The sequence below is a fragment of the Podarcis gaigeae genome (genome assembly GCF_964106915.1).
Source record: "Podarcis gaigeae genome assembly, chromosome: 13".
NCBI classification, from domain to species: Eukaryota; Metazoa; Chordata; class Lepidosauria; order Squamata; family Lacertidae; genus Podarcis; species Podarcis gaigeae.
In genome coordinates, this window is record NC_139689.1 from 35403357 (window position 1) to 35423610 (window position 20254).

Below are 20254 nucleotides of genomic sequence, written 5' to 3' on the forward strand. Positions count from 1 at the left end.
TGAGACACAACCTTTTCTCCTCCATTCTCAATTGTTTTGTGATGCCCCTTAATTTATGTTCAAAAATATTTCCAATTGCCTCAAAGCTGCCAGAGCTGGTGTACCGTAGAGCATATTTGTTTAGAAATACAGTCAAACCTCGGCTACTGAATGGTTCCGTTTTCGAACGATTCAGCTCCCGAACCGGGAAGTAAACGCTCTGATTTTCAAATGTTTTTCAGAAGCCGAACATCCGACGCGGCTTCCGCTTGAGTGCAGGAAGCTCTTGCAACCAATCGGAAGCCGTGCCTTGGTTGTCGAACATTTCGGAAGCCGAACGGGTTTCCAGAATGGATTACGTTCAACAACTGAGGTTTGACTGTAAGTCATGTTAAGAGGGAGTTTAGGCTGCACTTCTACATGCTGTGGCAAGTGGATGGAAACCCGTTTTAACCCAAGGACCACACTCCATACTGAGCAACCTCACAAAGGCCTCCTGTGCCCAGGTGTGGGCGGGGCCAGAGGCAAAAGGTGGGCGGGGCGGCAGATGTGATTCGGGGCCCCGTACAGTAGGCAACAGTTGAGTCAGAGGTGTACACATGCGCGAACACACACGCATGACTCTGTCTTCCATCTTATTGCACTTCCTGCCAGGCAAAAACAGATGTGGAACAGGGATGAAGAGAGGGGTGCAATGGCAAGAGTCTCAGACAGGGGTCAGCAACCTTTTTCAGCCATGGGCTGGTCCACTGTCCCTCAGACCATGTGGTGGGCTGGACTATATTTTGAAGAAAAAAATGAACGAATTCCTATGCCCTACAAATAACCCAGAGATGCATTTTAAATAAAAGGACACATTTGACTCATGTAAAAACACGCTGATTCCCGGACCATCCGCAGGCCAGATTGAGAAGGCGATTGGACCGGCTACGGCTCCCAGGCCTTAGGTTGCCGACCCTGGTCTCAGGGGTCGGAAAGGGAGGCATTTGCCCCTCACACCCCAGCCTAACCCTGGTTATCCATTCCTCCCCTGGGTGACCTAAGGATCGGGTGGTCTGCTCCTTGAGTCTCAGCTCTGTCAAAGATCCACCCAGCAGCCTTCATCAATTCTCTCTCAGTTTCAGCTCCCCATCTGCGATATGGGTGTGTGATTAGGCTGGCCCGCACTACAGGGTTGTCGTACCACTGCAGAAAATTATGTAAGCAAGCGTTGAAAGCACATTACATCAGGTAATGTCTGCGAAGTGCTTTTAGCACTCTGTTAAGTATATATACACATGCCAAGTATTATTGCCGTGCGCATTAAAACTCTGGGGGAGGAATGCACTCTGCTGTGGATTACTAAAGTGCTTATACAGGAATCTTCATGTAGACATTTTTGGTTTAAACTGCAGCCAAGCCTTTCCATCCCCCAAATCCCTTTTATTTTCCGTTCAAAGGAGGTGCACATCCCAGTTTCTTCTACAAATGTCCCTTCCTCTCTCCCTTTCATCTATCTACCTCTCTGTCCACAAAGATAATCTCAGAGAGGCTGAAAAGGCACCTGGGCCTGCTTCGATCGTCGGGTGGAAAGTGAAATATTTAGAAGTTAACCTGCAACTTTCATAGGGGAAATTTGCCTATGTTCTCCGACAGTCGCAGGAGCGGATTTGGGTTTTGACATTTAAATGTAAATTCTGAACAGGGAGGGTGTGGGTTGCAGCTAAATCATAGCCCTTCACAGAGTAGGCCCATTGCAGATAATGGAGGTGCATAACTTAGGTCCATTAATTTCATTGGGTCTCCTCTGAGTATAACTTTGCTAGATACAAACCTGTGCGTGCATGAGACGGCGAGTTAAGTATACAGTTTATTTTTATTTATATGGTAGATTCTTATACCACCCCTTCATCACAAGATCTCAGGGTGGTTCACAAGATAAAAAAAATACCAGGTAAAAGCAGAAATCAATAATTAAAACAAAACCAACAAAATAACAATTCCCACCCACACCTCCCATAGAGTTACCACATGCTTACTCAGAAGCAAGTCCCACTGAATTTGTGAGATTTACTCCCACCCAGCAAAGTGTGTTTATCATTGCAACCTTCATTTCTAAAATGAGAAGGACCAAGCTTGAAGTCTAAAACCCAGTCACTGCTCCCTCTTCCCCCATTTATGTGTTGGCCCTGGCTGTGGGTACTTAGGGATGGGCTGAGAAGCCCGTTGACATTCACAGCTTTCAAAACGGAGTTCTGGCACTGAAAACAACCAGACCAAGTTCAAGATGTGGCCATTAGCATCTAAGGCCCATAGCAGCTTGGGACCATTTAACCTGCAAGATCGCCTTGCCTCAAATATGCCCACTCGACCACTTTAATCTACAGAGCTGGCACTGTTACAGCTGACACCTAATACTCATCCTGCATGAATAAGAAATCAATATTTTAGTGTGGCAGCATCTGCACTTGGGAACTCCCTGCCACTTGACACCGGGCTATACCCTTTTCGGCATCTGCTGAAAACATTTTGTTTAGTTCAACCAGACATGTAAGGGGTTGACATGTGTTTTAATTGGGTTTTTAGTTTATATTTATTAATATTTTTAAATCGTTGTTTTAAAGCTGATTTTTTTATTGTTATTATTAAAACCATTATTATTAATTATATATTATTTATATAACCTTATTATTAAAATCATTTTTATTAATTATATATTGTTTATATAATTATTATTAATTAATATATTGTTTATATATTATTAAAATTATTATTTGATTTTCAAAAAGAAAGAAAAGAAAGAAGAAAACAAACATACATCAAAAGATCATACAAAATCCACATATTGAGATTGCTCTGAATCTCTTGACTCTCCCTCCCTCCATCCCATCCATGTATATCAATACTTCTCCAATTTTATATCTTCCTAAGTTATCTGTACTTTCTGTTACATTACATGTGTGTTTAGAATCCTGCTAATGTTTTGACCTGTTTGAAATAATTTTGTATATACATTAGAAACATTTCCCATTCTTTTTAAAATTTTCTTGTCTTTTTTTATTTAAAACCCCCAATCATTTAATTGTTTTATTCATTTTGTAAAGTGTGTTGAGGGTCGTTGGTGTTTTACAATTGAATTTTAAAATTCAGGAAATTAATTAACTAACTAACAAGTTAGGGAGTGAAAAGATCCTACTCTTAAACATGATTACTTTATTGGAAGTCAATAGCACTTTAAATCAACCAGGTTTCTCTTTGAGGAAACAGATTCAGGTTGGGGCTCCTCTGTGTGAGCTCACACTTAGATTATTGTATTTTTTACTGCCCGGGTGGGGAAAGCTCCTTTGTGGGGGTTTTCTGCCCCAGGTGGCACAATATCTTGACTGGCCTTGGATACACTTTATACCATGATATAGAGGTAGCAGGATGGCAGGGGCACCACCTGCTTTTCTGCCTCAGGCGGCAAAATATTTTGGGCCAGCCCTGTTGGCCTAAACACCCCCCTCCATATAACCACATCAAAGTGTAGAATGAAAGGTTTCTCTTCACAGTTCATTGTATTTCTTTGCAAAGGAGGAGAAGGAAACCCCACTGGCCCAAACACGAGCATGACTTAGAAAGCAATTAAAAGCTTGGCGAAGGTGTCTCTCCCCTCTCTCTCCTCATTTTCTTCCACCTGTCAGAATGCTTTATGGGGTTAATACCTACGGCTTTGTCAACAGGAGTCGTGTTAATAGCAAGCACATTTAGATGGGCCTAATGCAGAACATGTGTCCTCCCCCGAGAGTGATAATCTGTGGGGAAGGGAGGTCCTGGACTCTTAGGGGAAACCTAAAGCTGAAGTGTGGGGCAGGATGCAATCCTGCTCCCCCAAAAAAGCTGGTGGTGAAATGGATGTTACATTTTTTTACACGCTGTTGAGAAGTGGATTTTGTGTGTGTGTGTGTGTGTGTGAGAGAGAGAGAGAGAGAGAGAGAGAGAGAGAGACTGAAGAGGCAATGCTTACTCACTTTTTACCTTCCTTGCTTAAGAAGACCTTCCTTTATTTACACAGCCTGTTGCACTTCCAGGACTTAATTTCTGCCAGCGGGGAGCACTGGAACCTATTTTCAATGTGAGAGTCCAGCTCTGGAAAGCATTGAGGCAATCCTTTAATTTTTTTTATTATTTGACAGGTTGAGATCTCTCTCTCTCTCTCTCTCCACCTGATCTGAGAGAGGGAGAAACTGGTGCCATCCAGTTGTTGTTGTTGTACTCCAGATCCCATCAGCCCCAGCCATTGTGGCCAAAGGTCAGGGATGATGGGAGTTGTGCTTAGGGATGGGTGAATCCACCAGTTCTGGTTTCTTGCAGTTTCTCATGTTTTCCAGTCATAAATCCAGCTCCCCACATTTCCATGTCAGTTTGTGACCCCCCACTTAAGTCCTTGTGAAAATTCTTTAGCATTTTACGGCAAATTTCTGATAAAATACAAGTTTGTGTGCAATTTTGCCTGATAGACACATGTTTGCACAGCTGTCTTTCCTTAAAACAATAACAATGTATGGTATTTTCACTTATATGCCTTTTGACGCCCACTTCCCCTCACTACTTGCACTTTTGTGGATATTACTCGGTTGGATTGCAAAATTCGGAAAAGTGTGCGTTTTGAAAGATGGATGTGTCTTGGTTTGTCCATTGGTTTGGAGAGTGCAAACCAAGTCAGTTTGCCTTTTAATGTGGACTGAACTGAATTCCTCTCCAGTCCCTAGCTGTAGACCAACAGGATCTGGAGGACAGTAGCCTCCCCACCCTTGATCTCATTGGCCTTTTCTCATAAAGAGATCCAAGCTGGCAAACAGAATCATTTCATAGAAGTCAAGATAGAATTAACAAAAAAGTATCAAAACAAATAAAGGACAGAGAACAGAGTTGGTGCTGAGCATGTCCAGAGTGTTCACTCCCTCATTGCTGAGCAACAGCAGCCTGGTCCGGTCTCCCCACCACACACACCTTGGTGCCTGATATTCCTGGTTCAGGACCACCCTGGACACAAAATGACCCCTTACCTCGCTGGTCCTTAGTTGATCAAGCATGGTCAAGTTGACCATCCATCTGTGTTTTGTAGGCTGTATGTTTTGAAGAGAAGTCATGGGTCAGTGGTAGAGCACACACTTTGCACTCCAAAGTTCTATGGTTCAATCCCCAGTACTTCCTGTTAGAAGGGTTCTTCCTTAAGTAACGGTGCTGGAAGAAACCCCCGCCTGAAACATTGAGAAAGCTTTTGACAGAGTAGACTAGCCTACCCTTGATGTTCCTGAACTACAACTCCCAGCTCCCCTGACCATTAGCTGTGCTGTCTGAGGCTGATGGCTGTTGTAGTCCAAATATTTAGAGGCCACTGACTTGGGGATGGCTTCATTAGACTATACTGTCAGACTCAGGATAAAACGCCTTTCTGTATCAACACACCTGAGCTTAGGAGCAGAACGCCAGGGTCAAAGGATATGACTTCCAAGCAGGCATAAACTTAGAAAAGAAGCACTGGAGAGCTCCAACAGAGGAGCTGAGCCTGGGCAGGGACTGCAGCCCAGTGTCCCTGCTTTTATTGACCAAAAAGGGAACAGGTCTGCCATTACTTCTACTCCATGTTTATCATGCTGGCTGCTCGTTTTTCAGGACTACTACTGAATCAGCTCAATGTGTATAGTGGGGCATACAGTTAGCAAGGAATACTGTAGCTTGAGAAATCAATTGGCTTTCAGGGCTCGTCCAGACTTCCTTTTGTGCACATTTCCAGATTTTAAAGCTCTGTACCTGAGTGGTTTTGTAAAAGGAGCCTGGTACTTTCCCCAGGAAAACGCACATTCTGCCACTGAATTGGAGCAAATGGCATTCAGATTTCCCGCAGATTGCCATTCACACTGTTTTAGTGATAGAGCGCAGCTTTTCCCAGGGAAAGAGCCGGAACAACAACAACAACAAAAACAACAGCAACAACAACAACCTCTAAGACACAGAGCTTTAAAGTGCAGATCTGTGCCTACAAAGCCCAGGGTAAAAGGAAGCCTGGGTGAACACTCAGTTTCAACACAAGGCCAATTATTAGCTAATTCCATCCCACCTGAAATTTCTGTTTCCCACCTGCGTAGCTGGATACAGTACTTACTGCAGCCATTCCCCAAATTGTTAGCTTGCAGAGGGACTTTGGTGTGCCGTGAGATTCCTCTTAGCAAGCTTCCAGAAAAATACTTAAGTAACTCTTAGTCCCGTCCTCCCGTCCTCCCCGAGCCCAAAACACCCATCCTGATTTCTGACTGGATCCTGGAATGTCCTGCTTTTTTGGTCCAGCGCTCTGGCACGAGCCAGCTGGTTTGCACCCAAGTACTGAACCCAAGAGGGACGCGGGTGGCGCTGTGGGTTAAACCACAGAACCTAGGGCTTGCCGATCAGAAGGTCGGCGGTTCGAATCCCCGCCACGGGGTGAGCTCTCGTTGCTCAGTCCCTGCTCCTGCCAACCTAGCAGTTCGAAAGGACATCAAAGTGCAAGTGGATAAATAGGTTCCGCTCCAGCGGGAAGGTAAACGGCGTTTCCGTGTACTGCTCTGGTTCACCAGAAGTGGCTTAGTCATGCTGGCCACATGACCCGGAAGCTTTACGCCGGTTCCCTCAGCCAATAAAGCGAGATGAGCACCGCAACCCCATAGTTGGCCATGACTGGACCTAAAGGTCAGGGGTCCCTTTACCTTTACCTTTACTGAACCCAAAGAAGCTAGAGGTTTTTTTTAAATCTCAAACTTTTACGCCAATCAGCTGCCCCCCACAAGAGTTTGGGACTGGAAAAACGAGCGTCCCGATTTTGATCAATGGCATGTTGGAGGTTATGGAGTTCTAAGAGCGAGACCCTGGCCTGATAAGCCGCTGTGCTCCGAAAAAGGCAGCAAGCCAATATATAACTAAGCTTTAAAGCACCTGCTCTTCTCCCGAAAGAATTAACTCAGCTCTGCTGCAGACTTTACCTCTGCTCCACCCTAGAGGTTGCCTGCCTAACCACACAGCTCCTTGGACGTATTACTGCCTTGCTTGGAAAAGGGTAATATTTATTCGTAAGCTAACTGCTACTCCCGAGAGGCAGAAGATGCATCTAAATCCTCCCAGCACCAGATTATAAAGCACTTTAAAGTATACATTTTCAATTATTGGGCCTCTGGATTCCTGGGAAGATAATGTCCCTTCTGACGTTATGCGCTTCTCCGGAAGAATTGTGGGGAAGCAGGTCTGCAGTCAGTAAATCTATTAGCAGCATCGTCTGGCTTTATGACGAGACAAATTGCTTGGGAGATGGTGCATAAATCTTTCTCTTAGGCTGCAGTCTCTCCCCCCCTCCTCCACTTACCAATTGAATTCAATAGCACTTACTTCAGAGTAGACAGGGCTGCCTTGCCTGTAGACTTGCAAGGCTTACCTTGGCCTATTCAGTTTCAATCCTTTTGACTTTGTGGACCAGCCCTTGCAAGTCCAGCTAAAATAATTTTGTTAGGCATCAAGTAGGGAGTTGGACTAGCTGATCCTTGGCTTCCCTTCCAACTCTAAGTTTCTATGAAGTATTTAAGGCTTGAAAATGTTCACATGCTTATTTTATTTTTTTAAATGTCTAGATACTTACAAAGCTAAACCCTTAAGTATCGCTGACAAATCCGAAGGCAATAAAAGCTTGCTGAATTCTATACTTGTTGGTTAACGAGTAACACACATCTTCTGCTTGCCTCTCGCCACAGGGCTCTGCGTGGGCCAAGGAGACCTGTCCCACCGAGAAGTACACCGCCAGTGGGGAATGCTGCAAAGCCTGTAACGTCGGGGAAGGCGTTGCCCAGCCCTGCGGGATAAACCAAACCGTCTGTGAACCGTGCCTGGACAGTAAGTAACACACAAGCATCCTTTGCCCATCCCTGGAAAGTGTGCATGACCTCGTTGCTTAAAATCACCGCCCCAAAAGGGCGATCAATTCCACAAATTATTATTTTCTTTCTTTATTCAATTTATATACCACCCTTTATCAAAAGATCCCAGGGCTGTGTACAACATTAAAAACACATGACAGAACATCAATAATAAAAACATAATAAAAAGCATACTGACCAACAAATAATAAAATGGTTAATAACAGTCCTCTGCTTTAAACAATAAACGATGAAATTCAGTACGTGGGAGCACTACCTGTTCCAAGCAAATTTTGCTTATTAAAAATAAATATATTGAGATGACTCAGGTGCACTGGTGAATGCTGATATTCACACACACACACACACACACACACACCCAAATCATCTGGAGTGGATCTGTGTTCACATATTTGAAGAACATTCAAAATCTTAAAGCACCCCAACTTAAGTATTCCACAGAATTTATCACCTGAGATCAAGTCAGACATGTGCTGTTCTGCACTTATCCTGCTCACAGGTTTCCCACAGGCATCTGGTTGGCCACTGTGAGAACAGGATGTTGGACTAGAAGGGCCATTGGCTGGATCCAGCAGGCTCTACTTGGGCACTTTCTGGTTGTCCAGCCAGCTGAGTATAGTCCACACTGACCGACAGTAACTTCCCAGGCTTTCCCAGATTTACCCGGAAGAGCAGAGGAGTAACTTGGCTCCCATGCACCCTTGGCAAGGAGCTGTATTAGCATCCCCCCACCTTAAAAAAAAAAGGGACGCGGGTGTCGCTGTGGGTTAAACCACAGAGCCTAGGACTTGCTGATCAGAAGGTCAGAGGTTCGAATCCCCATGACGGGGTGAGCTCCCATTGCTCAGTCCCTGCTCCTGCCAACCTAGCAGTTCGAAAGCACGTCAAAGTGCAAGTAGATAAATAGGTACCGCTCCGGCGGGAAGGTAAACGGCGTTTCCGTGCGCTGCTCTGGTTCGCCAGAAGCAGCTTAGTCATGCTGGCCACATGACCCGGAAGCTGTACGCCGGCTCCCTCGACCAATAAAGCGAGATGAGCGCCACAACCCCAGAGTCGTCCGCAACTGGACCTAACGATCGGGGTCCCTTTACCTTAAAAAAAGGACCACTTTACCACACTCCTTTGTGCTGTGGTGCAGCATGCGGGGGAGAGGAGGGCTGTAACCCTGGGCACAGAAAATGCCCTCACAACCCAGTGCCCTCACAACAGGTTCCCTCAGCGAGGCCACATGACTGTCACCTTCCTGAGCTGTGGGGAGGCAAGCCGAACCCGGGCTGGGCCTTCAGAGCTGCAGCAGTGCTTCCTTCTTCTAGTGGCCGGTGAAGGGATGCCTGGCCCTGGGTGGGACCAGTGGCGTAGCATGGGGGTGCAGGGGGGGCGGCCGCACCGGGTGCAACATCTGGGTTAGGGGGCGCAAATCCATGGGTTAGGGGGCACAAATCCACAGGTTAGGGGGCACAAATTACCATACTTGCCTTGCCCCGGGTGCTGACAACCCACGCTACGCCACTGGGTGGGACTCCCGCCCGGCCAAACCGGGAATTCTCCTGGCCTGCGCCGGTCCTTCCCCGGGGCCTATCTCCTGGTGTTTGACCTTGGGCGAGGTATGCCTTGCTTGGCAGGAGCACAGAGAGGAGAACCACCCGCTCGGCCAGGACCAGCTGGTGCCCACCCACATTGCACAGCCAAGGAGAGGTGGCCGGAGATGGACTGCAGTTGGAGTCTCGGCCTGCTCTCTGCCACCCTCCTCCTAGGCCTGCTGCCAAGCCCAACAAGGAGCACTCAGGGAGCTTGCCGAGCTGAGAGGGCCAACATGGCAACCTGCAGGTGATCACGAGGAGTGGCTGCCATGGGGCGCAGCGAAGTCTGCCTGTTGCCTCCTGTGCAATGCCCACAAGGAGGCTTGGGGGCACAATCCTTGTCCCGGGCACTGCCAACGCACGCTATGCCACTAACGGGAAGCTTCTCCTGTGCTTGACCTCACTGTGACACATTTCCACACATACACAGTGGTACCTCCGGTTAAGAACTTAATTTGTTCTAGAGGTCTGTTCTTAACCTGAAACTGTTCTTAACCTGAGGTACCACTTTAGCTAATGGGGCCTCCTGCTGCCGCCGCGCCGCTGACGCATGATTTCTGTTCTCATCCTGAAGCAAAGTTCTTAACCCAAGGTACTATTTCTGGGTAAGCGGAGTCTGTAACCTGAAGCGTCTGTAACCCAATGTACCACTTTATATGTCATACACTCCATAGTTTGATAGGTGTGTTTTTGAAGGGGGGCGTCCCCTTTCTCTAGGCCTGCACCCCGCTGGGGGCTGGTTTCACCAACCCCCAGGTACTCCTCAGTGGCGGAGATGTTGGGAATTGGACATGGGCTCATTTGCATGCAAATCAAATGCTCTGCTATTGAGCTACAGCTGTTCGCCAGTCGACAGCCTTTTGTGGACGGAACAATATCTTTGATTAGAGCCCTGAACTGCTGTACCACTTGCTCAGATTTCCTTTTTTAAGGTTGAGAGTAAAGGGGACTCGGCAGCAAGCGGCAGCTTTAAGATGCAAATATTTCTACATTAACAGCTCAGATGGCATTTCACAGAATGAGATTTTGCTGCTGGCAGTAGCTTCTCTTCGAACACTGCATGCCGATTGCATACTCTCCAACGTTTTTCCAATGAAAATAGGGATGTGCTAATAATAATAATAATAATAATAATAATAATACCACCCTGACTATCTAATTGGGCTGCCCCAGCCACTCTGGGTGGCTTCCAACATATATAAAAACACAATAAAACATTAAATATTAAATATCACTTTCCCTATATAGTGCTGCCTATATAGGTTGTATCTTGTTGGCTCGGGGGTCACATAACTCCATACCCTCTGACATTTCTCCGATAAAAATAGGGACGCCCTAAGGAAAAGTGGAACATTCCAGGATCAAATCAGAAACTGGGATGGCTTCTGTAAATCTGGGACTGTCCCTGGAAAATAGGGGGACACTTGGAGGGTCTATGATTCCAGGGTGTCTCCGGAAAAGAGAGACGGGAGCTCCTAAGCCCTCGAAAGCACCAAGTGCCCCTGGCAGGGGAGCGACACAAAGGTCTGGTTCTGCTCCACACAGCACTGGTTAAAAATAAACTAAAAATAACATTCCCATGCAAAATCAATGGCTGCTACTTAACCTCAGCAGAGAATGGCAGCAGAGAGGCTGGGTATCAAATACCAGGCTGATAATCTGACCTTGGAAGACTTGCTGCATTGGCATTTGGCAGGGAAGGAAGGAAGGAAGGAAGGAAGGAAGGAAGGAAGGAAGGAAGGAAAGCTACTGTGCTGCTTTTCAGAAAAAGGAAGCAAGCCTGCAATCTTTCATTACTGCCCAAGGTGCTCTCAGGGCTCTGGGCCTTGTGAGGAGTCCTGGCCCAGGGCTGATTGGTTCACCTGCATCTTGCATGCTACCAGATTTATTATATCTATCTATCATCTATCTATCATCTATCTATCTATCTATCTATCTATCTATCTATCTATCTATCTATCTAATCTATCTATCAACTATCTATCATCTATCTATCTATCTATCATCTATATATCATCTATCATCTATCTATCTATCATCTATATATCTATCATCTATCATCTATCTATCATCTATCTATCTATCTATCTATCTATCTATCTATCTATCTATCTATCTATCATCTATCTATCTATCTATCTATCTATCATCTATCTATCTATCATCTATCTATCTATCTATCTATCTATCTATCTATCTATCTATCTATCATCTATCTATCTATCTATCTATCTATCTATCATCTATCATCTATCTATCTATCTATCTATCTATCTATCTATTTATCTATCTATCTATCCGTACTATCTATATGATTTGCAGGCATGTGCTGGCAGAATTGGATGCAAAGCCAGGAGTGCAGCAGGTCCCCTAGGGGATTTCGGCTGAAAGCGGACACTGTGGATAGGGCAAATCAATAAAGAAGAATAAGCACACAGCTGTGAGAGACAAAAAAAACCTTCTTCCAGATGAGTCAGTCCGAGCACCAAACTAGGCCCTCAGTGGCATCTGAGATTTATTTGGGAGTGCTTAGGCATACCTCCAGCCTGTTTTCCTGTGTTGCAACTACCACTAGGAAAGGGGGAGAAGTTTGTTCATTTGCACCTCCCGATTCAGTACCACAGGCATGGCAGACCCTCCAAGTGTCCCTATTTTCCAGGGACAGTCCTGGGTTTACAGAAGCTGTCCTGGTTTCTGATTTGACCCTGGAATGTCCCGCTTTTCCTTAGTACGTCCCTATTTCCTCAGAGAAATTTTGGAGAGTATGGTAAAAAGGTAAAGGGACCCCTGAACATTAGGTCCAGTTGCAGACAACTCTGGGGTTGCAGCGATCATTTCACTTTACTGGCTGAGGGAGCTGGTGTACAGCTTCTGGGTCATGTGGCCAGCATGACTAAGCCACTTCTGGCGAACCAGAGCAGCGCACGGAAACGCCGTTTACCTTCCCGCCAGAGAGGTACCTATTTATCTACTTCCACTTTGATGTGCTTTCCAACTGCTAGGTTGGCAGGAGCAGGGACTGAGCAACGGGAGCTCACCCCTTCATGGGGATTCGAACCGCCGACCTTCTGATCGGCAAGCCCTAGGCTCTGTGGTTTAACCCACAGCGCCACCCACGTCCATGGAGGGTATGGTAGGACACCCCTATTTTCCAATCTTTAGTAAATGTTGGCAATTATTTTTCTCTGATTAAACATGTCACCCTCACCATCACAGCTAAGGGGGCGTGACAGGTAGTAGATCTAATAGGCTTCAAATTACAAGAGGATGGGTTTAGGCGGAACATAAGGAGAAATGCCTTAATGGTAAGAGCAGTTCAAACTTAGAATCAATTATTTGCGGGGTGGCGGGAACCTCTTTGCTGCAGACCTTCCAGCTGAGGCCAGACAGCCATCTCTTGGGCATTCTTTAGCTTTAGCTTTCCTGCCGGGAGTTGGACCTGGTCTCCTGCAAGACCTCCTTCAAGTCAATAGTTTTATACATCATAGTACAGGGTGTCAGCAAAACCAGTAGAGAACTAACAACAAGAAAGTCTGAAGCATAAAAAATCTTCAGGATTCTGGTACAGATAGGGATGTGAAACGACATTATTTTCTACTCTGCCACAACCAGCGCCGTTTCTGTTCTGCTGCACTTCATCTTTCCCCCAAACAATGCTATTTGGCTCCCTTTTCTCTCTGAACCAGATTTAATAATGTAATTACTTCGGTTATCGTTACTTGCTTCTACACCATCCATTACAAGGGGCGTGGGGGTAGGGAATATTGTTAATAACATATTGCTTGCATCCTGGAAAATATACAGTTGTACCTTGGATCCTGAACGCTTTGCGAGTCGAATGTTTTGGCTCCTGAACGCTGCAAACCGGGAAGTGAGTGTTCCGGTTTGCAAATGTTCTTTGGAACCCAAACGTCCGACATGACTTCTGCAGCTTCCGATTGGCTGCAGGAAGCTCCTGCAGCCAATCGGAAGCAATGCCTTGGTTTCCGAATGTTTTGGAAGTCGAACGGATTTCCGAGGTACCCCTGTAATGACAAAGAAATTGTGGACTGGGGTGAACAACAAAAGGCAGCAGCAGATACCAAACGCATTTGCTTGCCTGATTTCTGTTCCTGTTTTCAGACCAACAAGCAAGAAGTGAAGTTACAGGGAACCAGGCCAAAAGCTTTTTCGGCAGCAGCACCCTCCCTGTGGCATGCCCTCCCATCAGATGTCAAGGAGATAAAGAACTACACAACTTTTAGAAGAAACCTGAAGGCAGCCCTGTATAGGGATGTTTTTAATGTCTGATGTTTCGCTGTGTTCTGTTAGTTTCTGTTGGAAGCTGCCCAGAGAGGCTGGAGCAACCCAGTCAAATAGGCGGGGTAATAAATTATTATTATAAGCGAACTTCTAGTTCATATAAAAACACAAGAAAATGTCAAACATTACCAACTTCCCGATACAGTGCTGCCTTCAGATGTCTTCTGAAAGTTGTGTAGTTCTTTATCTCCTTGACATCTGATGGGAGGGAGTTCCACAGAGAGGGTGCCACTACCGAGAAGACCCTCTGCCTTGTTCGCTGTAACCTCGTTTCTGGTAGTGAGGGAACCACCAGAAGGCCCTCAGAGCTGGATTTCAGTGCCTGGGCTGAACAATGAGGGTGGAGATGATCCTTCAGGTAGCTACAGTTGCCTCATTATGCCCTAATCCAGCAAATGAAATGCACATTTAGAAACAAACTCCTGCAGGAGGGGGTTTCCTGGAGTGGGTTTGCAGAAGCCTCTTGCCTTGGGGTGGTGGTGAAATGACTGCATGGAGTCACCCACGTGCGCAGCTTCAGAGACATTGCTGGGCCTGTCTGGTTTGCATTCTGGGGGACACATTCCTTCCTATCCACCCCCAACCTCATATTCCAGGACGTTGCAGCAGAGTGGAGACATTTCCTCTCTCATCTGGGATCTCCGTTTGGGGAGATGGGAGGGAAGAAGGCTTACAGCAGGCAGATTTACGGTTTGTCTACCTCGTTGAAAACTACCACACTGTGCATATGTGTTTAGCTCCGCTAAGCTGCCTGTGGGTGGTTTGTGGGCATAAACACATGCGCTCCTGTTTTATGTTACCGTGCAGAAGCCTGACCTTGCGACACCCTTGCGCATCTGCGCTGCTCCGCCGGTCTGTTTCCGTTGTTGGGTTGCAAGATCAGAGCCTTTGGCTCGGGTCCCAGTGCTGCAGAGTCCCCTTCCCTTAAAAGAAGAAGACAAATAAAAAGGCAAGGGTAAACTTCAGTGAAAAAATAATTCTGGGGTTTTCCCTGTGTGAGATCAACATGGTAAAAGAGGGAGCAAAGGGAACTGCGATGGAGGAGGAGGAGGAGAAGGAGGAGGAGGAGGAGGAGGAGGAGGAGGAGGAGGAGGAGGAGGAGGAGGAGAGAAGAAGAAGAAGAAGAAGAAGAAGAAGAAGAAGAAGAAGAAGAAGAAGAAGAAGAAGAAGAAGAAGAAATAATTCATGGTCAGGCAAAATCTTTGTTAGAAGGTCCAGCTCTGAGGGCCTTCTGGCGTTTCCCTCGCTGCAAGAAGTGAGGCTACAAGGAACCAGGCAGAGGGCCTTCTCGGTAGTGGCACCCTTCCTGTGGAACACCCTCCCACCAGATGTCAAAGAGAAAAATAACTACCAAACTTTTAAAAGACATCTGAAGGCAGCCCTGTTTAGGGAAGCTTTTAATGTTTAATAGGTTATTGTATTTTAGTGTTTTGTTGGAAGCCGCCCAGAGTGGCTGGGGAAACCCAGCCAGATGGGCGGGGTATAAATAACAAATTATTATTATTATTATTATTATTATTATTATTATTATTATTACCAACCAATAAAATGAAATAAAAATCACAAAATAGTGTTGAAGTTCACCACTACTCTGCGCACGTTGCAACTCGTCAATGTCCCATTGCTGGCAGCGGTTGGATTTATTAATATGTAGCTGTCTCCTCTTGGCATCCATCTGCTTTCTGAATGCTTCCCCTCCCGCTCCAGGCCGCCGCGGAGACAGTGCCCATTTGGCCCAGCCACCTCCCTCCCGCAAACCTGCTGTCTTCTCCCCTCCTCTGCACCAGTCTAATGGTCGCCATCAATAATTCAGCCTGATGGAAGGATCCACATGGGTTAATGGGAGCTGTTTGCTCCAGCCGCTGAGTTGGTGCTGGATGCAAAAGCATGGTTCTTCCAGAGACTGGAGCAGGCAGCTTCACGTTCTCACGTCACGTTGGCGAGGGGCAGCAGGCAGCGGCCTAAGTGGAGGTTGGCCCATTGGGGCAAATCATAGAATCGTGGAATTGCAGAGTTGGAAGGGACCCAAAGGATCATCTGGTCCAACCCCTTGCCGTGCAGGCAGCTGTCCCATAGGGGGATGGAACCTGAAACCTTGGCATTATCGGCACCACGCTCTAACCAACTGAGCTATGGGGCACCGTCAAGGCTCTGTCAAGGCTTCGGCAAAGCTATTCCCCCCTGGTTGCAGCAAGAGCAGAGAAAACAAGGCAGAGTCCTTTTTAATGAGTTCATTCAATCCTAATAGCAAGAGATAAAACAACACAAGCCTTCATACAGTGGTACCTCAGGTTAAGAACTTAATTTGTTCCGGAGGTCCGTTCTTAACCTGAAGCTGTACTTAACCTGAGGTACCACTTTAGCTAATGGGGCCTCCCGCTGCCACCACATGATTTCTGTTCTCATCCTGAAGCAAAGTTCTTAACACGACTTAACTATTTCTGGGTTGGCGGAGTCTGTAACCTGAAGCGTATGTAACCTGAGGTACCACTGTAATGGCGTTGCTCCAAACTGGGCTCCTCCTCCCTCCTCCCTAGCAACAACATCTTCCCTTACGGTGGCCACTCATGGTCAAATGTCTCTGATAACTTTGTTCCTGCATAGTTCGGGGGGGGGGGTCAGAAAACTCTCCAGTGACAACGTGTCATCTGGCTGCCCTGCCACAGTCCCCCTCCAACACTTCCCAACTCTTCTGTGTGTCTAACTCTCCCTCAAAGCCCTGCTGTAAACCAGTGCTGCCTCCCTCTTCTCCTGCAGCGTCAGGAGAAAGGGGTCTCCACCATTCCTCCTTCATCTTGCCCTCTTGAGTCCAATCCCTGAAAGGTACTGTTCCCTCAAGAACAGTTGGCCCATAGCTGTCAACTTTCAGATTTGAAAATAAGGGATCAGCAGCCTCACCTGTCCCGGAGATAGTCTACAGGATATCTAACAATCCGGGATAGCAGCGGGAAGCAGCAGGAAACTACGCTGGAATAAGGGAATTTCCTGCAAAAAAGGGAAGGTTGACAGCTATGAGTCAGCCCTCAGTCAGGTATCACCTGCCTGCCTCCTTAAATACAACTCCTATGGGCCAATTCCTAGGGGCCGAGGCGTCTTCGGCCCCCCATAAAATATTTGAGCCTCCCCCTAAGTTGATGGACATTGCCATTCAAATGGTGCATGTGCATTGCGTCATGTGATTGATTATGCAGGGTGGGGCTTACCTGGGTCCCCCCAATATTTTATTCAAGTTGGCACCCCTGGCGTTGTCTGTCAACCTCCTTCTTTTCAGCCTCAGTGTTGCCTTTGTAGAATTCAGCAGGGAGGAGGAGGAGGAGGACGAAGCCGGAATTAGTTGGCTCGGCCTATTACTGTCTCTGTCTCGGCCTGCCACTGGCTTTTGCTGCTGTGACTGTTAGCCTCCATGCCATCCATCTTCCCACTCCCAGCTGGGCACCAGCCTCCACTGGTAATTTTTGTTGGCATCCGTCTGTCTCGGGAGACAATGGAAGAGTGCGTTTTCAGGGCTAAGGTCAAACTGTTGGAAAGTTACAGCGCCTGCTGTGCATGTAGAAATGGATGCTGATTTCACAGAAATCAGAGAATCGTAGAGCTTGCCAAGTGCTCCCTCCAACACGATACCACCAGCCATTGACAAATTGACAGCCATTGACAAATCCAACCCTCAGACCTCCGCAACTTGCCTGGGCTACCAACCTGCCTATATCTCCATTCTTCAGTTCCCTCTTTGTCTCCCCTGGACTGTCTGCCTAGGCTGTGTGGGAATGTTGTGGATAGTGGGAGAGGATATATTGATTAAAAATTATCCTTCCTCACTCACGCTAGTGAGTCAGTAGCAGAGTACATTCCCCTGTATATTGCAGAAAGCTAGTTAGTAGATTCATTAGAATCTCTTGAGTTAAGCTATGGGTAGGCAAACTAAGGCCCGGGGGCCGGATCAGGCCCAATCTCCTTCTAAATCCGGCCTGCGGACAGTCCAGGTGATCAGCGTGTTTTTACATGAGTAGAATGTGTGCTTTTATTTAAAATGCATTTCTGGGTTATTTGTGGGGCATAGGAATTCATTCATTTTTCTTCTTCAAAATATAGTCCGGCCCCGCACAAGGTCTGAGGGACAGTGGACCGGCCCCCTGCTGATGAAGTTTGCTGACCCCTGAGTTAAGCAATCCAGTCTGGCTTGTCCAGATTTGGATTCCTGGTAAACCCCCTTGGTTCCTTCTAAAAAAAGAATAAAGACACAACAGTCTTCTCTTAAATGTAATAAGAAGTTTACTTACATTCAGTTCACGGTATGATTCTGAAAGTAGACTTTAGCCTGTAGTTACAGAAGGGAGTGTGGGTTCATCCTATATGGGGATTGAGCCCATGGGCTGCTGGCTGAGAGCCAGCAGACAGCAAAAGCATCAAGATGGTATGAAGCGAAGAAGGGTCAAGAGAGAAGGGAAGGTGGCTGTGGGACTAGCCCTTTTATGGGGTCTCACAGGGTCTCGCCCATCTACCTGGTCACATGCAGGGGAAGGATGCTCCAGACCAGGTGTGACAGGAAGTCCTCCTGGCTGGAGTAACATCCCCCTGTGTGCTCACTCTGGGCGAACAGGAAATGTTGTACTTGACTGCTACAGTGATGTTACAGCCCACAGGCTGCTCACCTACCCACATCCCATCCCTCCAAGTTATCACCACCTTAGGGTGGTCCCAGGGCAGATTACAACAACTAAAACACAAAAGCGCCTCATATAGAGGGTCAAGACCTTGGCCCCACTAGGCCAGTGTTGCTTCTTCTAGTGGGTAGTGGACTCCCAAGAATACCCAGCAGATGCCTTTCCCAGATTGTGCTACTTGATCCTTGAAGATATCAGGATTTGAATCTGGGGCCTTCAGCTCCACCACCAAGGAATCAGTACTTCCCCAAGAAGGCTGAAGTCTCCACTAACATTTCTTTTTTTCAGTGCTCAAGTCTCTTAACGTTTCAAAACATCCCTTCTGCTATTTAACCTTAATACTCCTTCCTGCAATTTAGCTCTATTACTTTTCCTTCCTTCCCGTCCCGCCCCCCGAGTTAACAAGGGGGATTTGGGGAGGCGGGAGTTTGCCCAAGAGGCTGGTGACAAAGGCTACTGCTTCATTGATAGTGACAGCAAAGGGCAAGTTTAAATGAGAGCGTGGTGTGTTTTGATGGAGGCATTCAATCTGAAGAGTGGCTTTTTGCGTCCTGCCATTCAGAAGGAAAATGGCTATTTCCCCAGAATGTCCTCAAGAGATCACACAGCTGATGAAAGATTAATAGGGTGCAATGGGAGGGAGAGGGTGTGTGTGGAGGAGCTGGACTGCTACAAAATCACGGCGGAAGGAATCAATGAAAAAACCCCTTTGGTTTGCATTTATCAGCGAACCTACCAATTTTGCACTTTCTGAAACAGTACGCCAGCCGAAACGAGTTTCTGCGAATTTTGCAGTGCAGATCTCCAGCCACGTAATGGGTAGGAAAAATGCATGGAGTGGGGTAAAGCAGGCATAAAAATGCACATATTTGTGAAAAAAGCAAAAGAAAATGGGAATATTGGGCAAAATAGCACACAGAGGCGTGCATATTAGGGGTGTAGGGCTGTGTCTAGATGCTAGGAGAGGATATATATATTAGCTATTATCCTCCCTCTCTCATGTTTGTGAGTTCAGCAGAGTGCATCTCTTTGCAGCTTAAAAGGGAAGCTTAGATAGGCTAGTTTTAGCCTTCTAGTTTAAGTAATCCAGAATGCTTTAAGGCAGACTGGATTCTCCTGGTTCTGCCCCCCCCTTTCTTCTCCTTGAAACACAAATCACACAAACAGTGCTGTGAAATGTAAGAATAACATTTGTTCCCTTCAGAGTTCCTGTTGCAGAATAACAGAGATGGTAGGTTTGTTCAGGCACCCTTAAAATGGCAATTCAGTTGCAAAGGTATGCTTAAGTCTAGCTTAAGATGGAGTCTGAGCTGTAGTTTTGTTTTTCATTCGCAAACTGATGTGGGAATGTGGAGGGCTGGACTTGAGAGTGCAAATGAGAAACCGAGAGGAACTGAAATGTGCAGCTTTGCTTAGCCCTAGGCTCAACACCACACCTGAAGGTAAATCAAGAAATGAATTAAGAGCATTTTTGAGAGGAGGGCGATTTAAGCCTGGCGCTGTGGGTTAAACCACAGAGCCTAGGACTTGGCGGTTTGAATCCCCATGACAGGGTGAGCTCCCGTTGCTCGGTCCCTGCTCCTGCCAACCTAACAGTTCAAAAGCATTTCAAAGTGCAAGTAGATAAATAGGTACCGCTCTGGCGGGAAGGTAAACGGCATTTCCGTGTGCTGCTCTGGTTTGCCAGAAGCGGCTTACTCATGCTGGCCACATGACCCGGAAGCTGGTCAGGGGTCCCTTTACCTTTACCTTTTAGAGTCACTGTGCAACCTGGTTACACGAAGAGTCATTTCTTTAGATAGCCAGCACTTGT

General features: G+C 46.7%; 1 protein-coding gene and 1 long non-coding RNA gene across 2 annotated transcripts in view; one reads left to right on the forward strand and one right to left on the reverse strand.

The window, feature by feature from the left end:
• LOC310830330 overlaps positions 1-20254 on the reverse strand; it is a 371459-nt gene that overhangs the window by 282845 nt on the left and 68360 nt on the right. The window lies entirely within an intron of this gene.
• The window catches only part of NGFR (nerve growth factor receptor), a 63012-nt gene that overhangs the window by 11691 nt on the left and 31067 nt on the right, over positions 1-20254 (forward strand). Inside the window, exon 2 of the mRNA XM_083709631.1 lies at positions 7716-7854. Within this exon, the coding sequence (XP_083565757.1) occupies positions 7716-7854 (139 nt within the window). The remainder of the gene's footprint in view (positions 1-7715; positions 7855-20254) is intronic.